The 22,105-nt window shown below is 44.8% G+C and overlaps 1 protein-coding gene and 1 long non-coding RNA gene across 2 annotated transcripts in view; both read left to right on the forward strand.

Moving 5' to 3' along the window:
* LOC144669613 (uncharacterized) overlaps nucleotides 1-22,105 on the forward strand; it is a 251,045-nt gene that overhangs the window by 22,196 nt on the left and 206,744 nt on the right. The gene's annotated exons all lie outside the window — the stretch shown is intronic.
* LOC144669491 (extracellular serine/threonine protein kinase FAM20C-like) overlaps nucleotides 1-22,105 on the forward strand; it is an 86,285-nt gene that overhangs the window by 4,218 nt on the left and 59,962 nt on the right. Inside the window, 4 exon segments of the mRNA XM_078531960.1 lie at nucleotides 4,221-5,170; nucleotides 16,961-17,133; nucleotides 19,384-19,462; nucleotides 21,198-21,290. Coding sequence (XP_078388086.1) covers nucleotides 4,677-5,170; nucleotides 16,961-17,133; nucleotides 19,384-19,462; nucleotides 21,198-21,290 — 839 coding nt within the window. The 5' untranslated portion in view covers nucleotides 4,221-4,676.

Genomic DNA, 22,105 nt, shown 5'->3' on the forward strand with positions numbered 1-22,105 from the left:
TGCTCTCCACTTATTGAAATAAATAGCTGCAGTTTAACCCTTAGATGAATATTTGGACAGTTAAATTGGTGGTGTGTTGTTTAGCTCTTTGAAGCTTTCACTGATGATTTACCACCGAACTGTGTTTAGCAATGTATATTTGGTCAATGTTACATCGTGGATAGCATATCAGAAATGTAACATTTTATAACTTAAATATGGTGAGTGGAATACAGTGCGTTAGGCTGAACAGACTAAAACTGTTCAAACTAGGTGTGGCATCAAGGAGCCCTAGCAAAACTGGAATCAATGGAAATTGGGGAACACTCTCCACTTGTTGGAGTATTACCTAGCACTAAGGAAGATGGTTGTGGTTGTTGGAGGTCAATCATCTCCGTTCCAGGACATCACTGTAGGAGTTCCTCAGGGTGGTGTCCTTGGCCCAACCATCTTCAGCTGCTTCATCAATGACCTTTCTTCCATCATAAGGTCAGAAGTGGGGATGTTTGTTGATGATTGCACAATGTTCAGCACCATTCGTGACTCCTCAGATAATGAAGCAGTCCATGTCCAAATGCAGCAAGACCTGGACAACATTTAGGCTTGGGCTGACAAGCGGCAAGTAACATTCATGACATTCATGCCACACAAGTGCCAGGCAATGTCCATCTCCAATAAGAGAGAATCTAACCATCGCCTCTTGACATTCCATGGCATTACCCTTGCTGAATCCCCCACTATCAACATACTGGGGTTACCATTGACCGGAAACTGAACCGGACTAACCATATAAATACTGTGGCTACAAGAGCAGGTCAGAAGCTGGGGATTCTGCAGAGTGTGACTCACCTCCTGACTTCCCAAAGCCTGTCCACAATTTACAAGGCATACGTCAGGAGTGTGATGGAATACTCTCCGCTTGCTTGGATGAGTGTAGCTCCATCAAACTCACAATGCTCGACACCATCCAGGACAAAGCAGCCCGCTTGATCGGCACCACATCCATCACCTCCAACATCCACTCCCTCCACCACTGATGCACAGTAGCAGCAGTGTGTACCATCTACATGATGCACTGCAGCAACTCACCAAGGCTCCTTCAATAGCACCTTCCAAACCCACGGCCTCTACCGACTGGTAGACAAGGGCAGCAGATGCATGGGAACACCACTACCTGCAAGCTCCCTTCTAAGCCACACACCATCCTGACTCGGAACTATATTGGCCACTCTTTCATTGTCACTGAGACAAAATCCTGGAACTCCCTTCCTAAGAGCACTGTGAGTGTACCTACACCAGGTGGACTGCAGTGGTTCAAGGGCATTTAGGGATGGGCAATAAAAGTGCTGGCCTAGCCAGTCACGTGCACATCCTGTGAAAGAATAAAAAGAGCTTCCAATTTTAAATGATTCTGGTTACTCACGCCTGGAGCATTTTCCTATATTTATAATTTGAATTGAGGGCCAGTGCTCTGTGGCCGTGTGCATTCAAACAAAATCTGGCTGCCCAATTCAATTGGATAACCTCGGTATGATTTTTAAAAGTTTGTTCCTGCCCTGGGAGTGTTTGATGGGGACAGTGTAGAGGGAGCTTTACTCTGTATCTAACCCCGTGCTGTACCTGCCCTGGGAGTGTTTGATGGGGACAGTGTAGAGGGAGCTTTACTCTGTATCTAACCCTGTGCTGTATCTGTCCTGAGAGTGTTTGATGGGGACAGTGTAGAGAGAGCTTTACTCTGTATCTAACCCCGTGCTGTACCTGTCCTGGGAGTGTTTGATAGGGCAGTGTAGAGAGAGCTTTACTCTGTATCTAACCCCGTGCTGTACCTGTCCTGGGAGTGTTTGATGGGGACAGTGTAGAGGGAGCTTTACTCTGTATCTAACCACGTGCTGTACCTGTCCTGGGAGTGTTTGATGGGGACAGTGTAGAGGGAGCTTTACTCTGTATCTAACCCCGTGCTGTACCTGTCCTGGGAGTGTTTGACATGGACAGTGTAGAGGGAGCTTTACTCTGTATCTAACCCCGTGCTGTACCTGTCCTGGGAGTGTTTGATGGGGACAGTGTAGAGGGAGCTTTACTCTGTATCTAACCCTGTGCTGTATCTGTCCTGAGAGTGTTTGATGGGGACAGTGTAGAGGGAGCTTTACTCTGTATCTAACCCCGTGCTGTACCTGTCCTGGGAGTGTTTGATGGGGACAGTGTAGAGGGAGCTTTACTCTGTATCGAACCCCGTGCTGTACCTGTCCTGGGCGTGTTTGGTGAGGCAGTGCAGAGGGAGCTTGTGGTAAGTATGGTTTTATCTAAATGTGTAGTATACCTTTAAGAAGAATGTTGTAAAGGAAGATCACATGATCTTGTTTAACCAATAGAAGAGTAGCACCGGCTACCTCTGTAGTCAGTAGTCTGTAATTAGTAGCCACCAGTATGGAGATAGGGTTTGATGTGAACGTACACATAAGTAGCTGCTGAGGACCTTTGTAAACAAACAGAATGTGTTCCACCTAAGAAGTGTCTGCTGACCAACTCTATCTATAGGACCAACTTGGCCATCCCACAACAAGTGTGCAACTGGGATTCACAAGTCCCAACAGAGCTTTATTCTATATTTAACCTGTGCTGTAGCTGCCCTGGGAGTGTTTGATGGGGACAGTGTAGAGAGAGCTTTACTCTGTATCTAACCCCGTGCTGTACCTGTCCTGGGAGTGTTTGATAGGGCAGTGTAGAGAGAGCTTTACTCTGTATCTAACCCCGTGCTGTACCTGTCCTGGGAGTGTTTGATGGGGACAGTGTAGAGGGAGCTTTACTCTGTATCTAACCACGTGCTGTACCTGTCCTGGGAGTGTTTGATGGGGACAGTGTAGAGGGAGCTTTACTCTGTATCTAACCCCGTGCTGTACCTGTCCTGGGAGTGTTTGACATGGACAGTGTAGAGGGAGCTTTACTCTGTATCTAACCCCGTGCTGTACCTGTCCTGGGAGTGTTTGATGGGGACAGTGTAGAGGGAGCTTTACTCTGTATCTAACCCTGTGCTGTACCTGTCCTGGGAGTGTTTGATGGGGACAGTGTAGAGGGAGCTTTACTCTGTATCTAACCCTGTGCTGTACCTGCCCTGGGAGTGTTTGATGGGGGCAGTGTAGAGGGAGCTATACTCTGTATCTAACCCCGTGCTGTACCTGTCCTGGGAGTGTTTGAGGGGAACAGTGTAGAGGGAGCTTTACTCTATATCTAACCCCGTGCTGTACCTGTCCTGGGAGTGTTTGATGGGGACAGTGTAGAGGGAGCTTTACTCTATATCTAACCCCGTGCTGTACCTGCCCTGGGAGTGTTTGATGGGGACAGTGTAGAGGGAGCTTTACTCTATATCTAACCCCGTGCTATACCTGTCCTGGGAGTGTTTGATGGGGACAGTGTAGAGGGAGCTTTACTCTATATCTAACCCCGTGCTGTACCTGTCCTGGAAGTGGTTGAGGGGAACAGTGTAGAGGGAGCTTTACTCTATATCTAACCCCGTGCTGTACCTGTCCTGGGAGTGTTTGATAGGGCAGTGTAGAGGGAGCTATACTCTATATCTAACCCTGTGCTGTACCTGTCCTGGGAGTGTTTGATAGGGCAGTGTAGAGGGAGCTATACTCTATATCTAACCCCGTGCTGTACCTGTCCTGGGAGTGTTTGATAGGGCAGTGTAGAGGGAGCTTTACTCTGTATCTAACCCCGTGCTGTACCTGTCCTGGGAGTGTTTGATAGGGCAGTGTAGAGGGAGCTATACTCTATATCTAACCCCGTGCTGTACCTGTCCTGGGAGTGTTTGATAGGGCAGTGTAGAGGGAGTTTTACTTTGTATTTAACCTGTAGTGTAGTTGCCCTGGGTGCGTTTGAGGGGGACAGTGTAGAGGGAGCTATACGCTATATCTAACTCATGCTGAGCCGGCCCTGGGAGTGTTTGATGAGGCAGTGTAGAGGGAGCTTTACTCTGTATTTAACCTGTAGTGTAGTTGCCTTGGGTGTGTTTGAGGGGGACAGTGTCGAGTGAGCTTCACTGAGCCTAGTCACAGAGGATTGTGCACTCACCACCAATTATCAAGCTATTAAGGCAGAGAGTAGAAAATCATTTAAGAATTAATTGGATCATCATTTGGAAAGGAAAGGAACAGAAGGATGTCTTGATGGGGATGAATGATGGGAGGTGGGAGGAGGCTCTGGTGTGAACCTGTCGGGCTGAGTGGCCTGTTACTCTGCTGTAGGTATTGTGCAATATGAAAGGATCCAGGAAGAGGACAGGTTTTGGAGTAACTGCAGTTTATGGGCCAACCCTGGCACAGGTGAATGTCCTCTTCCTTCCATGATATCAAGTGATTCTAAGGCTCTTTCATCTTACGAACATCCACGTTCCGGGGGCTGATGTGAAACAGTCGGCCTGTTACTGCTTCTGTCCTTGGCTGCAGATATGAGGAGCCTGACGAGATGTACAGTCTCCACGGCTGATTCCAAGTCACCTTTGGACATTAACTGATCTCTGTTTGCAGTGTGATAAGCCAGAACGGTCATACTGACCGGAGCTGCTGTGAGCAAACCCAGTAATACAGCCTGCGAGTTATCCAGTCTAAATTGAGTAGAGGACTGAACAGATGTGCAAACAAACCATATTTCAACATCAATTATTCTCAAAATTCATAATCGGGAACTTTTAAGGATATGCCATGACAAATCGAAGAGTCCCGATGCTGATATTCTGGAAATCCAAACTGATGCTCTTGATTTTAATTCTAACCAGCCTGGTGCTGCATGTCTTGATAGCTCTGATGCCCATAAAGGAGATAGGCATGCAGGAAAGTTGTGACCATCGCAGCCAGGCTAGAGACCAGACGGTTGCTCTGTCCACAAACCGACCAGCGATAAAGGGAAAGTCATCAAAGTTGAACAGAGAACTTAAGAATTACGCCAACAACAGGGGATCGAGCTGCACATCTCAATCCCTGGAAACGGTGGCAAATTCAAACGACAAGAGCCAACCGTTCCGTCAAAAGCAACATTCACAGTCAGGCAGTGAACCCCAGAACATATCCAAGCTGGCTGCACTATTTAAACATGCGCTCTATAACATACCTATTCCAGCACTGACACCTGATGATCAGCTCTTCTCTGAAAACTCAGCAGAAAAATTCAATCCAAAAAGCAGCAACAGTGATGGCTGGTGAGTGGAACACAGCTCAGTTAGTCAGTGGAAACATTGGTGGTTGGGGGGGGCATAGTCTTATACAACACAGATGCTGTGTGACAAAATGATATATAGACAGGGCGATGCTGTGATGTATCAATCAGATTAATGTAAAATCAGGTACTCCAGTGTGAAATAAAGTCTCCACGTACTCTAATATAACACAGTGTGTGCATTGTACTCTAATATAACACACTGTGTGCATTGTATTCTAATATAACACAGTGTGTGCATTGTACTCTAATATAACACAGTGTGTGCATTGTACTCTAATATAACACAGCGTGTGCATTGTACTCTAATATAACACAGCGTGTGCATTGTACTCTAATATAACACAGCGTGTGCATTGTACTCTAATATAACACAGCGTGTGCATTGTAGTCTAATATAACACAGCGTGTGCATTGTACTCTAATATAACACAGCGTGTGCATTGTACTCTAATATAACACAGTGTGTGCATTGTACTCTAATATAACACAGTGTGTGCATTGTACTCTAATATAACACAGTGTGTGCATTGTACTCTAATATAACACAGTGTGTGCATTGTACTCTAATATAACACAGCGTGTGCATTGTACTCTAATATAACACACTGTGTGCATTGTATTCTAATATAACACACTGTGTGCATTGTATTCTAATATAACACAGTGTGTGCATTGTAGTCTAATATAACACAGCGTGTGCATTGTACTCTAATATAACACAGCGTGTGCATTGTACTCTAATATAACACAGCGTGTGCATTGTACTCTAATATAACACAGCGTGTGCATTGTACTCTAATATAACACAGCGTGTGCATTGTACTCTAATATAACACAGCGTGTGCATTGTACTCTAATATAACACAGTGTGTGCATTGTACTCTAATATAACACAGTGTGTGCATTGTCCTCTAATATAACACAGTGTGTGCATTGTACTCTAATATAACACACTGTGTGCATTGTCCTCTAATATAACACAGTGTGTGCATTGTACTCTAATATAACACAGTGTGTGCATTGTACTCTAATATAACACACTGTGTGCATTGTCCTCTAATATAACACAGTGTGTGCATTGTACTCTAATATAACACAGCGTGTGCATTGTACTCTAATATAACACAGTGTGTGCATTGTACACTAATATAATACAGTGTGTGCATTGTACTCTAATATAACACAGTGTGTGCATTGTACTCTAATATAACACAGTGTGTGCATTGTACTCTAATATAACACAGTGTGTGCATTGTACTCTAATATAACACAGTGTGTGCATTGTACTCTAATATAACACAGTGTGTGCATTCTACTCTAATATAACACAGTGTGTGCATTGTACTCTAATATAACACAGTGTGTGCATTGTACTCTAATATAACACAGTGTGTACATTGTACTCTAATATAACACAGTGTGTGCATTGTACTCTAATATAACACAGTGTGTGCATTCTACTCTAATATACACAGTGTGTGCATTGTACTCTAATATAACACATTGTGTGCATTGTACTCTAATATAACACAGCGTGTGCATTGTAGTCTAATATAACACAGCGTGTGCATTGTACTCTAATATAACACAGTGTGTGCATTGTACTCTAATATAACACAGTGTGTGCATTGTACTCTAATATAACACAGTGTGTACATTGTACTCTAATATAACACAGTGTGTGCATTGTACTCTAATATAACACAGTGTGTGCATTCTACTCTAATATACACAGTGTGTGCATTGTACTCTAATATAACACATTGTGTGCATTGTACTCTAATATAACACAGTGTGTACATTGTACTCTAATATAACACAGTGTGTGCATTGTACTCTAATATAACACAGTGTGTGCATTGTACTCTAATATAACACAGCGTGTGCATTGTACTCTAATATAACACATTGTGTGCATTCTACTCTAATATAACACAGTGTGTGCATTGTACTCTAATATAACACAGTGTGTGCATTGTACTCTAATATAACACAGTGTGTGCATTCTACTCTAAAATAACACAGAGTATGCATTGTACTCTAATATAACACAGTGTGTGCATTGTACTCTAATATAACACAGTGTGTGCATTGTACTCTAATATAACACAGCGTGTGCATTGTACTCTAATATAACACAGCGTGTGCATTGTACTCTAATATAACACATTGTGTGCATTCTACTCTAATATAACACAGTGTGTGCATTGTACTCTAATATAACACAGTGTGTGCATTGTACTCTAATATAACACAGTGTGTGCATTGTACTCTAATATAACACAGTGTGTGCATTGTACTCTAATATAACACAGTGTGTGCATTCTACTCTAATATAACACAGTGTGTGCATTCTACTGTAATATAACACAGTGTGTGCATTGTACTCTAATATAACACAGTGTGTGCATTGTACTCTAATATAACACAGTGTGTGCATTCTACTCTACTATAACACAGCGTGTGCATTGTAGTCTAATATAACACAGTGTGTGCATTGTACTCTAATATAACACAGCGTGTGCATTCTACTCTACTATAACACAGCGTGTGCATTGTAGTCTAATATAACACAGCGTGTGCATTGTACTCTAATATAACACAGTGTGTGCATTGTACTCTAATATAACACAGTGTGTGCATTGTACTCTAATATAACACAGTGTGTACATTGTACTCTAATATAACACAGTGTGTGCATTGTACTCTAATATAACACAGTGTGTGCATTCTACTCTAATATACACAGTGTGTGCATTGTACTCTAATATAACACATTGTGTGCATTGTACTCTAATATAACACAGTGTGTACATTGTACTCTAATATAACACAGTGTGTGCATTGTACTCTAATATAACACAGTGTGTGCATTGTACTCTAATATAACACAGCGTGTGCATTGTACTCTAATATAACACATTGTGTGCATTCTACTCTAATATAACACAGTGTGTGCATTGTACTCTAATATAACACAGTGTGTGCATTGTACTCTAATATAACACAGTGTGTGCATTGTACTCTAATATAACACAGTGTGTGCATTCTACTCTAAAATAACACAGAGTATGCATTGTACTCTAATATAACACAGTGTGTGCATTGTACTCTAATATAACACATTGTGTGCATTCTACTCTAATATAACAGTGTGTGCATTGTAGTCTAATATAACACAGTGTGTGCATTGTACTCTAATATAACACAGTGTGTGCATTCTACTCTAATATAACACAGTGTGTGCATTCTACTCTAAAATAACAGAGTATGCATTGTACTCTAATATAACACAGTGTGTGCATTGTACTCTAATATAACACAGTGTGTGCATTGTACTCTAATATAACACAGTGTGTGCATTGTACTCTAATATAACACAGTGTGTGCATTGTACTCTAATATAACACAGTGTGTGCATTGCACTCTAATATAACACAGTGTGTGCATTCTACTCTAATATAACACAGCGTGTGCATTGTACTCTAATATAACACAGCGTGTGCATTGTACTCTAATATAACACAGCGTGTGCATTGTACTCTAATATAACACAGCGTGTGCATTGTACTCTAATATAACACAGCGTGTGCATTGTACTCTAATATAACACAGCGTGTGCATTGTACTCTAATATAACACAGCGTGTGCATTGTACTCTAATATAACACAGCGTGTGCATTGTATTCTAATATAACACACTGTGTGCATTGTATTCTAATATAACACAGTGTGTGCATTGTATTCTAATATAACACAGTGTGTGCACTGTACTCTAATATAACACAGTGTGTGCATTGTACTCTAATATAACACAACGTGTGCTTGTAGACTAATAAAACACAGAGTGTGCATTGTACTTTAATATAACACAGTGTGTGCATTGTACTCTAACATAACACAGTGTGTGCATTGTACTCTAATATAACACAGTGTGTGCATTGTACTCTAATATATCACAGCGTGTGCATTGTAGTCTAATATAACAGTGTTTACATGGTAGTCTAATGTAACACAGCGTGTACATGGTACTCTAATTTAACACAGTGTGTGCATTGTAGTCTAATATAACAGTGTTTACATGGTAGTCTAATGTAACACAGTTTGTACATGGTACTCTAATTTAACACAGTGTGTGCATTGCAGTCTAATATAACTGTGTTTACATTGTAGTCTAATGTAACACAGCTTGTGCATTGTACTCTTAATATAACAGTGTTTACATGGTAGTCTAATGTAACACAGTGTGTACATGAGACTCTAATATAACACAGCAAGTGCATGATAGTCTAATATAACAGTGTTTACATGGTAGTCTAATGTAACACAGTGTGTACATGGGACTCTAATATAACACAGCAAGTGCATGATAGTCTAATATAACAGTGTTTACATTGTAGTCTAATGTAACACAGTGTGTACATGGTACTCTAATATAACACAGTGTGTGCATTGTACTCTAATATAATGCAGTGTTTACATTGTGCAGGAATTTACATCCCCTGGGCGGGCACTTGCCTGACCCGATCGGGTGTACAGTAGCACGCTATGACGTTGGGCGAGCGTCCCGATGTCACTGCGCACTCGAGTGATATTTCGTTCGGTGGGTGTATGCCCGTGAGAGTCGGCAGTGTGCCCACTGCCCTTACAGCTTGTAGTCGGGCGAATTGGCCAGGCGGCCTTTGGAGTTTTTAGGAAACCTCATCCACGGGCGGAATGAGGTTTCAAACATTAATTTAAAGAAAATAAAAATGTTTTGACAACATTTTTACTATGTCCTTGTTCATGTGAGTGAGTCCTATGTGGGAACATGTTTTTCACAGTCTCAAAATCTTTATTCCTGACCTCACAATCCTTCAGCTCCCTGAGGCAGTTCCCTGCCTTCAGGGAGCTTTCAGTGCGTGCTCCCCAGCGCATGTGCAGTTTTTAGCGCTTGCACTCTTCCCGCCCCCACCCCACACCCCACACCCCACCGCAGCTCTGAGCTTCTCAGCGCACTTTTCATGCTGGCTGGCCAATTAATGGCGGGGGTCTGGGTTTGGTTTAGGAGATCAGGATGTGGAATTGGTTTGGGTGTCGATGAGAAATAGTAGGGGAAGCAAATCACTAGTGGGAGTGGTCTACAGGCCCCTTAACAGTAACCACAATGCAGGACAAAGTGTGCAAGAAAAAATATTAGGTGCTCTTGATAAAGAGACAGCAAAATCACGGGTGATTTTAATCCACATATAGACTGGAAAAATCCGATTGGCAGTGGTAGCCAGGGTGAGGAGTTCATAGAATGCTTTCCAGTTAGTTTCTTAGAGCAGCAGGTTCTGGAACCAACCAGAGAGCAGGTTATATTAGACTCGGTGTTGTGTAAGGTGACAGGATTAATTAGTGACCTCAGAGTGAAGGCACCCTGAGGGAGAAGCGAGCACAATATGATTGAATTTTACATCCTGTTTGAAAGGAAGAAGGGTGCATCTACGACTAGTATTTTAAGGGGCAGCTGTGGGCAGAACTTTTGGCTCGTCGGGCAGGGCGTGTGCCCGACCCAAACGTGCGTAAAACAACGCGCGAATATGTTGGGCAGGGCGTGTCGCACCATCGCAGACTCGCGCAGTATTTCGGCCGGCGGGCATGCCCGGGAATCGGCAACGCACCCGCTGACAATTAAGTGGCCTATTAAGGCCCCTAAGCAACTAATTGATGGGAATATTTCGTTGCCCGTCCAGTTGGCGGGTGGGTGGAAGGGCCAAAAGGCCTTTGCACTTTTGGCAAAACCTCACCCACGGGTGGGATGGGGGTTTTGTCCAGTGATTTAAAAAAAAAGACATTTTGCACTCATATTTCACATGTCCCCCGGTGGGACATGTTTTCAATATTTTCAAATTCTTTTGCTTTTAGTGATTAAAAATCTTCAGCTCCCCGAGGCCGCTCCGTGCCTCAGGGAGCTTTTACCGCGTGCACTTCAGCACTCGTGACTCTCCCGCCCCTCTCACCCGGCGGGGTTGAGCGCCGCAGCTCGTGTTTGACACTAGCTGGACCGTTAATTGGCCAGCCCCAGCGTGAAACCTCGGTCAGGGCCGGAGTGCGGGCGGTGGTCCCGGCCACCCCCACTGAGCCCATCCAACGACCTGGAAAACCCTGGCCCTTGTGGGTGTGAGAACTGCGCTAGCTGAAGTGAACTGGGATACCGGGCTGGGGGATAGAAATGTAGAGAAGCAGTGGCAGACATTTAAGGGGGCATTTCAAAATGCTCGGCATGAGCACACTCCTACTCTTAAGAAAAAGTCTAAGGGGGGGACCCACTATCCATGGTTAACTTAAGGAAAGCATCAAACTTAAGGAAGAAACCAAGGTGAGTAGCAGGTCCGATGATTGGTCTGAATATAAAGAATGGTAGAGAATGTCTAAAAGGTTAATCAGGAGAAAGAAATTAGAGTATGAGAGGAAGCTAGCTAGAAATGGAAAAACAGATAACGAGTTTCTACAGGTACTTAAAAAGGAAAAGAGTAAGTAAAGTGAGCGTTGATCCTCTAGAGAGTGACAATGGGGAGTTAATAGTAGCTAATAAGGAAATGGTGGATGAACTGAACAAATATTTTGCTTCTGCCTTCACTATAGAGGAAACAAAAAGCATTCCAGGAATAGCTGCAAATCAGGAGGTGGAAGGGAAAGGGGAACTTGGCGAAATTACAATCACTAGGGAAGCAATACTGAGCAAACTGATGGAACTGCGGTTGACAAGTCTCCAGGACCTGATAGACTTCATCCTCAGGTCTTAAAAAAGGTGGCTAATGCGATAGTAAATGCGTTGGTGTTAATTTTCCAAAATTCACTGGATTCTAGAAAGGTTCCATCAGATTGGAAAGTAGCAAGTATAACCCCTCTATTCAAGAAGGGAGGGAGGCAAAAAATGGGAAACTATGGGCCAGTTAGCTTGATGTCTGTCATGGGGAAGGTATTAGAATCGATCATTAAGGAGGTTTATAGCTGAGCACTTAGAGAAACTCAAGATAATTGGGGAGAGTCAGCATGGTTTTGTGAAAGGGAAATCATGTTTAACCAATTTATTGGAGTTCTTTGAAGGAGTAGCATGGTCTGTGGATAAAGGGGAGCCTGTAGGCGTGCTGTACTTGGATTTCCAGAAGGCATTTGATAAGGTGCCATATCAAAGATTATTGCGGGAAATAAAAGCTCATGGTGTAGGTAACATATTAGCATGGATAGACGATTAGCTGGCAGGCAGAAAACAGAGAGTACGCATAAATGGGTCATTTTCTGATGGCAGGATGTGACAAGTGGAGTCCCTCAGGGGTCTGTACTGGGGCCTCAACTTTTTACAATTTAGAATAGGCCCGTCAATGACCTAGATGAGGGGAGTGAAGGCATGGTGGCTAAGTTTGCAGATGACACAAAGATATGTAGGAACGTATGTTGTGAAGAGGCCAAAAGGATTGTAGACAGATATGGATAGGCTGAGTCAGTGGGCAAAAGTCTGGCAGATGGAGTATACTGTAGGAAAATGTGAAGTTCTTCACTTTGGTAGGAGGAATAAAAAAGCAGAATAATACTTAAATAGAGAACAGCTGCAGAATTCCAAGGTGCAGAGGGATTGGATGTTCTAGCATACGAGTCACAAAAAGCTATTATGCAGGTACAGCAAGTAATGAAGAAGGCAAATGGAATGTTATCCTTTATTATGAGGAATTGAACATGAAAGTTATACAGGGCATTGGTGAGACCATATCTTGAATATTATGTGCAATTTTGGCCTCCTTATTTAAGGAAGGATGTGAATGTGTTGGAGGTAGTTCAGAGGAGGTTTACTAGGTTGATACCTGGTCGTATGAGTGGGCTGTCTTATGAGGAAAGGTTGGACAGACTGGGCTTCTTTCCACTAAAGTTTAGAAGAGTGAAGGGTGACTTGATTGAAGTATATATGATCCTGAACGGTCTTGACAAGGTGGACGTGGAAAGGATGTTTCCTATTGTGGGCGAGTCCAGAACTAGGGGGCACTGTTTTAAAATTAGGGGTCGCCCTTTTAGGACAGAGAAGAGAATTTTTTTTCTCTCAGAGGGTTTTGTGACTTTGGAATTCTCTGCCCCTGAAGGCAAGGGAGGCGGGGTCATTGAATATTTTTAAGGCAGAGGTAGATAGATTCTTGTCAGGCAAGGGAATCAAAGGTTATCGGAGGTAGACAGGAATGTGGAATTTGAAACACATGATCTTATTGAATGGCAGAGCAGGCTCGAGGGGCCAAATAGTCTACTTTTGCTCCAATTTCGTATGTTCAGATGCATGGTCGTATTATTTACCTTAAGGGGTTACAAGCTGACAAATCCCCGTGACCTGATGGCCTACATTCTAGAGTTCTAAAAGAGTTAGCTGCAGAAATAGTGGGTGCTCTGGTTATGATTTTACAAAACTTCCTAGATTCCAGAGTGGATTAGAAATTAGCAAATGTGAAAGGAAGAGAAAGAAACCAGGGAACTACAGGCCAGTTAGCCTGCCGTCAATCATCTGGAAAATGCTGGAATCTATTATTAAGGAAATCTTAACAGTACCCTTAGAAAATCGTTGTAATATCAGACAAAGTCGACATGGTTTTACAAAAAGAAAATGGTGTTTGACAAGAGTTTTGTGAGGATGTGACTAGTTGGTAGGTAAAAGGGAAATTGGAGATGTCGTATTCTTGGATTTCCAAAAGGCATTCAATAAAATGCCACACAAAAAGTTAATACATAAGGTAAAGATTCATGAGGTTGTGTTGATGTATTGGCATGGATAGAAGATTGGTTAACAGACAGGAGGGTAGGGATAAATGGGGCATTTTCAAGTTGGCAGGCTGTGACTAGTGGAGTGCCACAAGGATCAGTGCTGGGGCCTCAACTGTTTACAATCTATATTAATGACCTAGACAAAGAGACAGAAAATTATGCATCTAAGTTTGTTGATGATACAAATCTAAGTGGAAATGCAAGAGGAGGACACAAGAAGGATGTAAAGAGATATAGACAAGTTAGGAGAGTGGACAACAAGGTGACAGATGGAGTATAATGTGGGGAAGTGTGAAACTTTGGTTCTAAGAATAGAAAAGCAGAATATGATCTACTCCTGCTGTTATTTCTTATGTTCTTATGTAATATGAAACAGTGTGTGACTTGGAAGGAAACAGCGGGTGGTGTCCCCATGCATCTGCTGCCCTTGTCCTTCTAGGTGGTAGAGATCATGGTTTTGGAAGGTGCTGTTGAAGGTTTAACCTCAGTGTGGGAAAGCTTTTAGAAACAATAATCTGGGACAAAATTAAGAAGTCACTTGGAGAAATGTGAATTAATTAAGGAAAGCCAGAACAGATTTGTTAAGGACAAATCATGTTTAACAAAGTTGCTTTAGCTTATTGATGGGGTAGCAGAGGGTTGATGAGTGTAATGGTGTTAATATGATGTACATGAACTTGCAAAATAAGTTTGATAAAGTGCCACATAACAGGCTTGTCAGCAAAGTTAAAGCCCATGGAATAAAAGGAATAGCGACAGGATGGGTATGAAATCAGCTGAGTGACAGGAAACAGTGAGTAGTGGTGAACGGATGTTTTTTGGACTGTAGGAATGTAGATAGTGGGGTTCCCCAGGGCTCATTGTTAGGACATAGGCCTGATAAATTTCCATATTAATGATCTAGACTTGGGTAAACAGGGCATAATTTCAAAATTTGCAGATGACACAAAAGTATTGTGAGCTGTGAGGAGGATAAAGATAGATTTCAAGGAGGACATAGACAGGCAAAGGAACAAAAGGTGACATTAGAAAACACTTTTTTTATGCAGCGGGTAGTTAGAATCTGGAATGTACTGCATGAGTGTGTGGTGGAGGCAGATTCAATTATAGATTCCGAAATATAATTGGATAATTATCTGAAAAGAAAAAATATTCAGGGCCACAGGGAAAAGATTAGGAGGTAGGGTGAGAGAGTGGGACAAGCTGTATTTCTCTTGCACAGAGCTGAGATGAACACCATGGGCAAAATAGCCTCCTTATGTAGAATCATAGAACAGTTACAGCACAGAAGGAGGTTTCTCTCCTATTTTCCCTCATACCCTGATCGAGCTCATCTTCTCCCTGAGTCCCAGCTCCCACTCCCTCGGCCCTATTCCCACTAAACTGCTGATTAACCAACATCCCTCCTGGTTCCTATGTTAGCTGCTAGTCCACAGTTGGGTCTCTCCTATAAATCTGCCATTATTACCCCTTTTCATAAAAGAAACTCTTGACCCCACCATCCTTGCATCTGTAACCTCCCTTTCCTCTCCAAAGCCCTTGAACGTGTTGTTACCTCCCCGACCTGTGCCCACCTTTCCCAGAGCTCCATGTTTGAACCTGTCCAATCAGGTTTCTGCCCCTCCCACAGCACCGGACCAGCTCTTAGCAAAATCATAAATGACATTTTACGTGATCATGACAAAGGCAAACTATTCCTCCTTGACCATTCTCAACCTGTCTTAGCCTTTGACACGTTTGACCACACCATCCTCCTCCAACGCCTCTCTACTCTTGCCCAGATGGGTGGGACTGCTCTTAACTGATTCCATTCCATCTATATAATCATAGCCAGAGTATCACTTGCAATGGCTTCCTGTCCCCACACCGTTACCTCTGGTGTTCCCCCATGGACCTCTCCTTGGCCCCCTCCTGTTTCCCATCTACATCTACCCCTAGGTGATATCATTGGCGAGTACAGCATTAGTTTTCACACATACACTGACGACACCCAGCTCTACCTCACCACCGCTTCTGTTCACTCCTCCACTGTTGCTAAACTATGAGACTTCTTAGCTGACATCCAGCACTGGATGAGGTGCCATTGTCTTCGGCACCCACTCCAAACTCCGTTCCCTAGATACAGATTCCATTCCGCTCCCTGGCAATAGTCTGAAAGTAAACTTGTTTGCAATCTCAGTTTTATTTTTGACCCCGATGAGCGTCTGACCACATTGTCATGCAATCACTAAGACTGTCTATTTCCACCTCTGTATCATGGCCCAACGTCACCCTGGAGTCAGCCCATTTGTTAGTGAAACCCTCTCTCATTGTTACCTACATCACCTCTAGATTGACTGATCTAACACACTCCTGGCTGCTCTCCCACATTCTACCCGCCGTAAACTTGAGGTGATCCAAAACGCTGCTGCCATGCCTTAACCCACAGCAAGTCCCGTTCCCCTGCCACATCTGTGCTCAATGACCTCCGTTAACTCTGGGTCAAAGAATGTCTTGATTTGAAAATTCTCATCCTTATTTTGAAACCCCTCCATGGCCTTTCCCTCTCTATCTCCGTAATCTCCAGACCCACAACTCTCTGAGATTTCTATGCTCCTCTAAATCTTGCCTCTTTGAGTATCCCTGATCTTAATCACTCCATTGGTGGCCGTGCCTTCAGTTGCCTAGGCCTCAAGCTCTGGAATTCCCACCCTACACCTCTCTGCCTCTCTACCTCACTTGCTTCCTTTAAGACACGCCTTAAAACTTATCACTTTGACCAAGCTTTTGGTAATCTGGCCCAATATCTTCTTATGTGTTTCAGCGTCATATTTTGTTCAATAATGTTCCGGTGAAGTATCTTGAAAGCTATATTACTTTAAAGGTGCTATATAAGTATAAGTGGTTGTTGTGCACAGCACTCTGATGTAATCCAATGTGTAATCCATGGTACTCTAATGACTGGTTGTATAGTGTTCTGATACCCAGGCTCTGCAATGGTTGAAGTGTTTTTTTTCATTCCCAGGGTCAGTCATGGGCAGGAATATGTCCTGCCAGTTTTCGATTCTCCTGCTGACGGACATCCAAATTGGATGAAATTCTTCCTTGGAATTAATCGTTATGAGCTGTACTCACAAAACAGCAACATCCTCGGTCCCTTATTGCAGGAACTCAGTGCCAGCAAGATTGTCCGTGTCGGTAAGGAGGCTTTTATATTTCTCCTCCGCTAATGCTGCATTGGTGCGATTGGGTTCGGGGGTCCATTCCAGACTCGCTGTGTGAAAAAGTTTTTTCTCACCTCACATTTGCTTCTTTTGCAAAAACACTTCAAAACTGTGCCTGCTGCTGCTCCTGGCCTGCCCTCCTGCACTCTTCATTGAACCAGGGTTGATCCCCTGGCTTGATGGTAATGGTAGAATGGGGGGATATGCCAGGCCATGAGGTTACAGATTGTGTTTGTTACAATTCCTCTGTTCCTGATGGCCCTCAGCGCCTCATGGATGCCCAGTTTTGAGCTGCTTCTGTTCTGATCTGTTCTGAATCTATCCCATTTAGCAGGGTGGTAGTGCCACACAACGCAATGGAGGGTGTGCCCAGTGTGAAGACAGGACTTTGTCATGTGGTGATCACTCCTACCAATACCGTCACGGACAGCTGCATCTGCAATGTAAGAATTAGGAACAGGATTATCACAGATGCAGCTGTCCGTGACAGTGTTGGTAGGAGTGATCACCACATGACAAAGTCCTGTCTTCGCACTGAGCATACCCTCCATTGCGTTGTGTGGCACTACCACCCTGCTAAATGAGATAGATTCAGAACAGATCCAAAACTGGGCACCCATGAGGCGCTGGGGGCCATCAGGAACAGAGGAATTAAAACAACCCCAATCTGTAACCTCATGGCCTGGCATATTCCCCCATTCTACCATTGCCATCAAGCCAGGGGATCAACCCTGGTTCAATGAAGAGTGCAGGAGGGCAGGCCAGGAGCAGCAGCAGACACAGTTTTAAAGTGTTTTGCAAAAGAAGCAAATGTGAGGTGAGAAAAACTTTTTCGCACAGTGAGTCTGGAATGCACGGCCTGGAAGTGTGGTGGAGGCAGGTTCAATGGAGGCATTCAAAAGGGCATTGGATGATTATTAAAATAGAAATAATGTGCAGGGTTACGGGAAAAGACAGGAGATTGGCACTAAGTTAAAATGCTCAGAGAGCTGGTGCGGACACGATGGGCCAAATGGCCTCCTTCTACACTGCAACAATTCTGCAATACCTAAAAATGAGGTGTCAGCCTGGTGAAGCTACAACACAGGACTACTTGTATGCCAGAGAACAATATTCTTCCACGGAGAACAGTATCCATCCCCCTAGCTATACTGTCCTATACAGCTACATTCCTTTTCAGTCCCCACACTTGAATGGTCACCTGTACCACGGTGCTGTGGTCAGTTTGCTCATCCATCCTGTAGTCCCTGCTCTCATCCACACGAGCTGCAAGAACCTCGAACCTGTTGGACGGTTGCAAGGGCTGAAGCTCCTCCATTGCTACCTTCTGGGTCCCCATGCCTGCCTCGCTCGTAGTCACACCTTTCTGTCCCTGACCACGGACCAAATCAGAAGACCCTAGCTTAAGGGGTGTGACTCTCTCCTGGAGCAAAGTGCCCAGGTTATTTTCCCCCTCCCGTATGCATCACAGCGTCCGAAGCTCGGACTCCTGTTCATCAACTTGGAGCCAAAGTTCCTTGTGCTGCAGACACTTCCTGCAAATGTCATTGCCATGGATCACATTGGTGTCCACCAGGACCCACATGCTACAGCTGCAACACCTCACCTGCCCTGGCATCCTTATTGTGTTTTATTTAACTAATTAGGTTTTAAGTCCAGAAATATCATTCAACTGTTACCTGTAATTATATTAAGCAGTTTAACTGCGTGCGGATGACAGGGCCTAGGGGTGTGTGAGGAAGCCTTGGAGTGTGTGATGGGGCCTGGATGTGTGTGATGGGACCTGGGGTGTGCATGACGAGGCTTGGGCGTGCTTGACGGGGCCAGGGTGTGCATGACAGGGCTAAGGTGTATGTGACGAGGCCTGGGGGTATGTAATGGGGCCTAGGGTGTATATGATAGATGGAGTGAGCAGACTGGTGACTTCCATCCTACCTGTTATCTGAGGGCCAACATCTCAAGGGGTGATGAGCTCAGAATTCAGAAGTGAATAATGCCCGGGCGGTGGGAGAGTGAGAGTGAGGACCAGAAGGCAGAGTGCCAGCCTCGCTCTCTCTCTCTCTCTCTCTCTATCTCTCAATAGGCACCCTGCAGTCTGTGTTTGACACTAACACTGGGAGGAGAGCAGTGTGGGGATGGAGTGCACTTGCTAGATGAGGGGCCAGTGGTTAAAGTGGAGGAGCTGAGTTAACAGGACGGTAACTTTTGACTTTTGTTTTTCCAGTTCAGAAGCATGGCGGGACCCAGTTGAAGTTGACAATAACATTACAGGACTACGGGAAAGCCTTGTTTAAACCAATAAAGTAAGTGAAACTGACAACAGGCCCATCAGGCTGAAGCTGGAAAGAGGCTGATGCCTTGTGACCAGGGGGAGTGGCCACTGATAGACCCTGGCAGGACACAGACTGGACCACATCTCTCACCCACCACCCATCATCCAGGCCAGTGTGTCACTGAGAGTGCAGACATGTCTGAATAGCCAGGAGATCCCTTTGCCCGACAGGACAGAAAGGATGAGTTGGGCTGCCCCAGGGTCAGGTTCCTGGCTCCCAATGTGGAGCTGTCGGCCCGAGGAGAGCATCGTTACCAGACTGACCTGAACCACCTGGTCCCTCTCTGGCTCAGCGCCACTCTCTCTCTCTCTCTCATTCTCCCTCTTTCTTTGACTGTCAGTGCCAGTCTCTCTCTCTTTCACTGGCTCTGAGAGCCAATCTCTCTCTCTCTTGCTCTCTCTCTCTCCCTCTCTCTCTCTCTCCCTCTCTCTCTCTCACACATTCTCTCTCTTTCTTTGACTGTCAGTGCCAGCTTCTCTCTCTCTCTCTATCTCTCTCTCTGACTCCCAGTGCCAATCTCTCTCTCTCATTCTCTCTTGTTCTTTGACTGTCCGTGCCAGTCTCTCTCTCTCTGACTCTCAGTGCCAGTCTTTCTCTCTCTGTCCCTTTGATTGTCAGTGCCAGTGTCTCTCTCTCTTTCTCTCTCCCTCTCCCTCTCTCCCTCTGACTCTCAGTGCCAGTCTCTCTCTCTCCCTCTCTCCCTCTGACTCTCAGTGCCAGTCTCTCTCTCTCTCTCTCTTCCTCTGACTCTCAGTGCCAGTCTCTCTCTCTATTTCTCTCTCTCTCTGGCCGTCAGTGCCAGTCTCTCTCTCTCTCTCTCCCTCTCTTTCTCTCCATCTGACTCTCAATGCCAGTGTCTCTCTCTCTCTCTCTCATTCTCTCTCTTTCTTTGACTGTCAGTGCCAGTCTCTCTCTCCCTCTCTCTTGCTCTCAGTGTTGGTCTCCCACTCTGTGACTCAGTGCTGGTCTCTCTCTCTCTCACTCTCTCTCTGACTCTCCATGCTGGTGTCTCTCTCTCTGGCTCCCAGTGCCAGTCTCTCTCTCGCTCTCTCTCTCTCTGGCTCCCAGTGCCAGTCTCTCTCTTTCTTTGACTCTCAGTGCCAGTCTCTCTCTCTCTCTCTCTCTGGCTCCCAGTGCCAGTCTCCCTCTCGCTCTCTCTCTCTCTCTCTCTGGCTCCCAGTGCCAGTCTCTCTCTCGCTCTCTCTCTCTCTTGCTCCCAGTGCCAGTCTCTCTCTCGCTCTCTCTCTCTCTGGCTCCCAGTGCCAATCTCTCTCTCGCTCTCTCTCTCTCTCTCTCTCTCTCTGGCTCCCAGTGCCAGTCTCTCTCTTTCTTTGACTCTCAGTGCCAGTCTCTCTCTCTCTCTGGCTCCCAGTGCCAGTCTCTCTCTCGCTCTCTCTCTCTCTCTGGCTCCCAGTGCCAGTCTCTCTCTCGCTCTCTCTCTCTCTTGCTCCCAGTGCCAGTCTCTCTCTCGCTCTCTCTCTCTCTGGCTCTCAGTGCCAGTCTCTCTCTCTTTCTCTCTCATTCTCTTTCTTTGAATCTCACTGCCAGTCTCTCTCTCTCTCTGTCTTTCAGTGCCATTCTCTCTCTCTCTCTCTCTCTCTCTCTGACTCTTAGTGCCAGTCTCTCTCTCTCTGGCTCTCAGTGCTAGTGTCTCTGGATTTTTATGCCCGTTGTTTCGTTAGTTAATTACCTTTGATGCTTTCAGACAGACTCGGGATGAGGAAACATCTGTCGATCTTTTCTACTTTTCTGACTTTGAACGTCACAATGCGGAGATAGCTGCCTTTCACTTGGATCGGTGAGTGTTCGATATCCGGAGAGAGGGGGGCCAATCAAAAGCTTTCTGAAAATCTATGCCACTCACACGTATTGAACTTCTGTGGCTGAGGGGCAGGTGTGGGCAGCGACTGACCAGAGGTTCACAGGCTGTGGAGGAGGTCAGGCTGCATAAAGTGGGCCAGGGTTTTGAGCCATGTGGAATGCAGTGGTTCCCGGTTGTACATCAGACTGGATGGAAGTATAGAGAGTGTCTCCTTGGTATTGGAGACACTGATATTTTTGATATGTGCTGGACTTGGGTACACAGGGCCTAATATCAAAGTTTGCCAATGACACGATACTCAGAGAAGCAACAGTGAGGAGATAAGTTACAGACTCCACGTGGTGAGACAGGCAGACATGTGGCAGACGGAATTTAAAACGGAGAAGTGTGAAGTGATGTATTTTACTTTTAAGAACGGGGAGAGACAATATAAAATGAAGAACACTATTCTAAAGGGGTGCAGGATCAGAGAGAGAGCTGGGAGGGGGGTGGGTATTGGCACAAATCGTTGAAGGTGACGGGACAGGTTGAGAAGGCTCTTTAAATAAAAGCCCACGAGATCCGTTAACTTCATAAATCGAGTCTTTAAGTAGAAAAGCAAGGTGGCCTTGTTAAAGCCTTGGGCCTTGGCTGGGATATTGTGTTCAATACTGGGCACCAGGATTTCAGCAGGGGAGATGTACTACACTGGGGTATAGGGGTGAGGGTGAGGAGGTTTGGGATATTGGGGTGAGGGTGGGGTTTAGGGGTATTGGGGTGAGGGTGGGGAGGTTTAGGGGTACAGGGGTGAG

This window comes from Cetorhinus maximus, chromosome 29 (genome assembly GCF_964194155.1).
Source record: "Cetorhinus maximus chromosome 29, sCetMax3.hap1.1, whole genome shotgun sequence".
Lineage (NCBI taxonomy): Eukaryota > Metazoa > Chordata > Chondrichthyes > Lamniformes > Cetorhinidae > Cetorhinus > Cetorhinus maximus.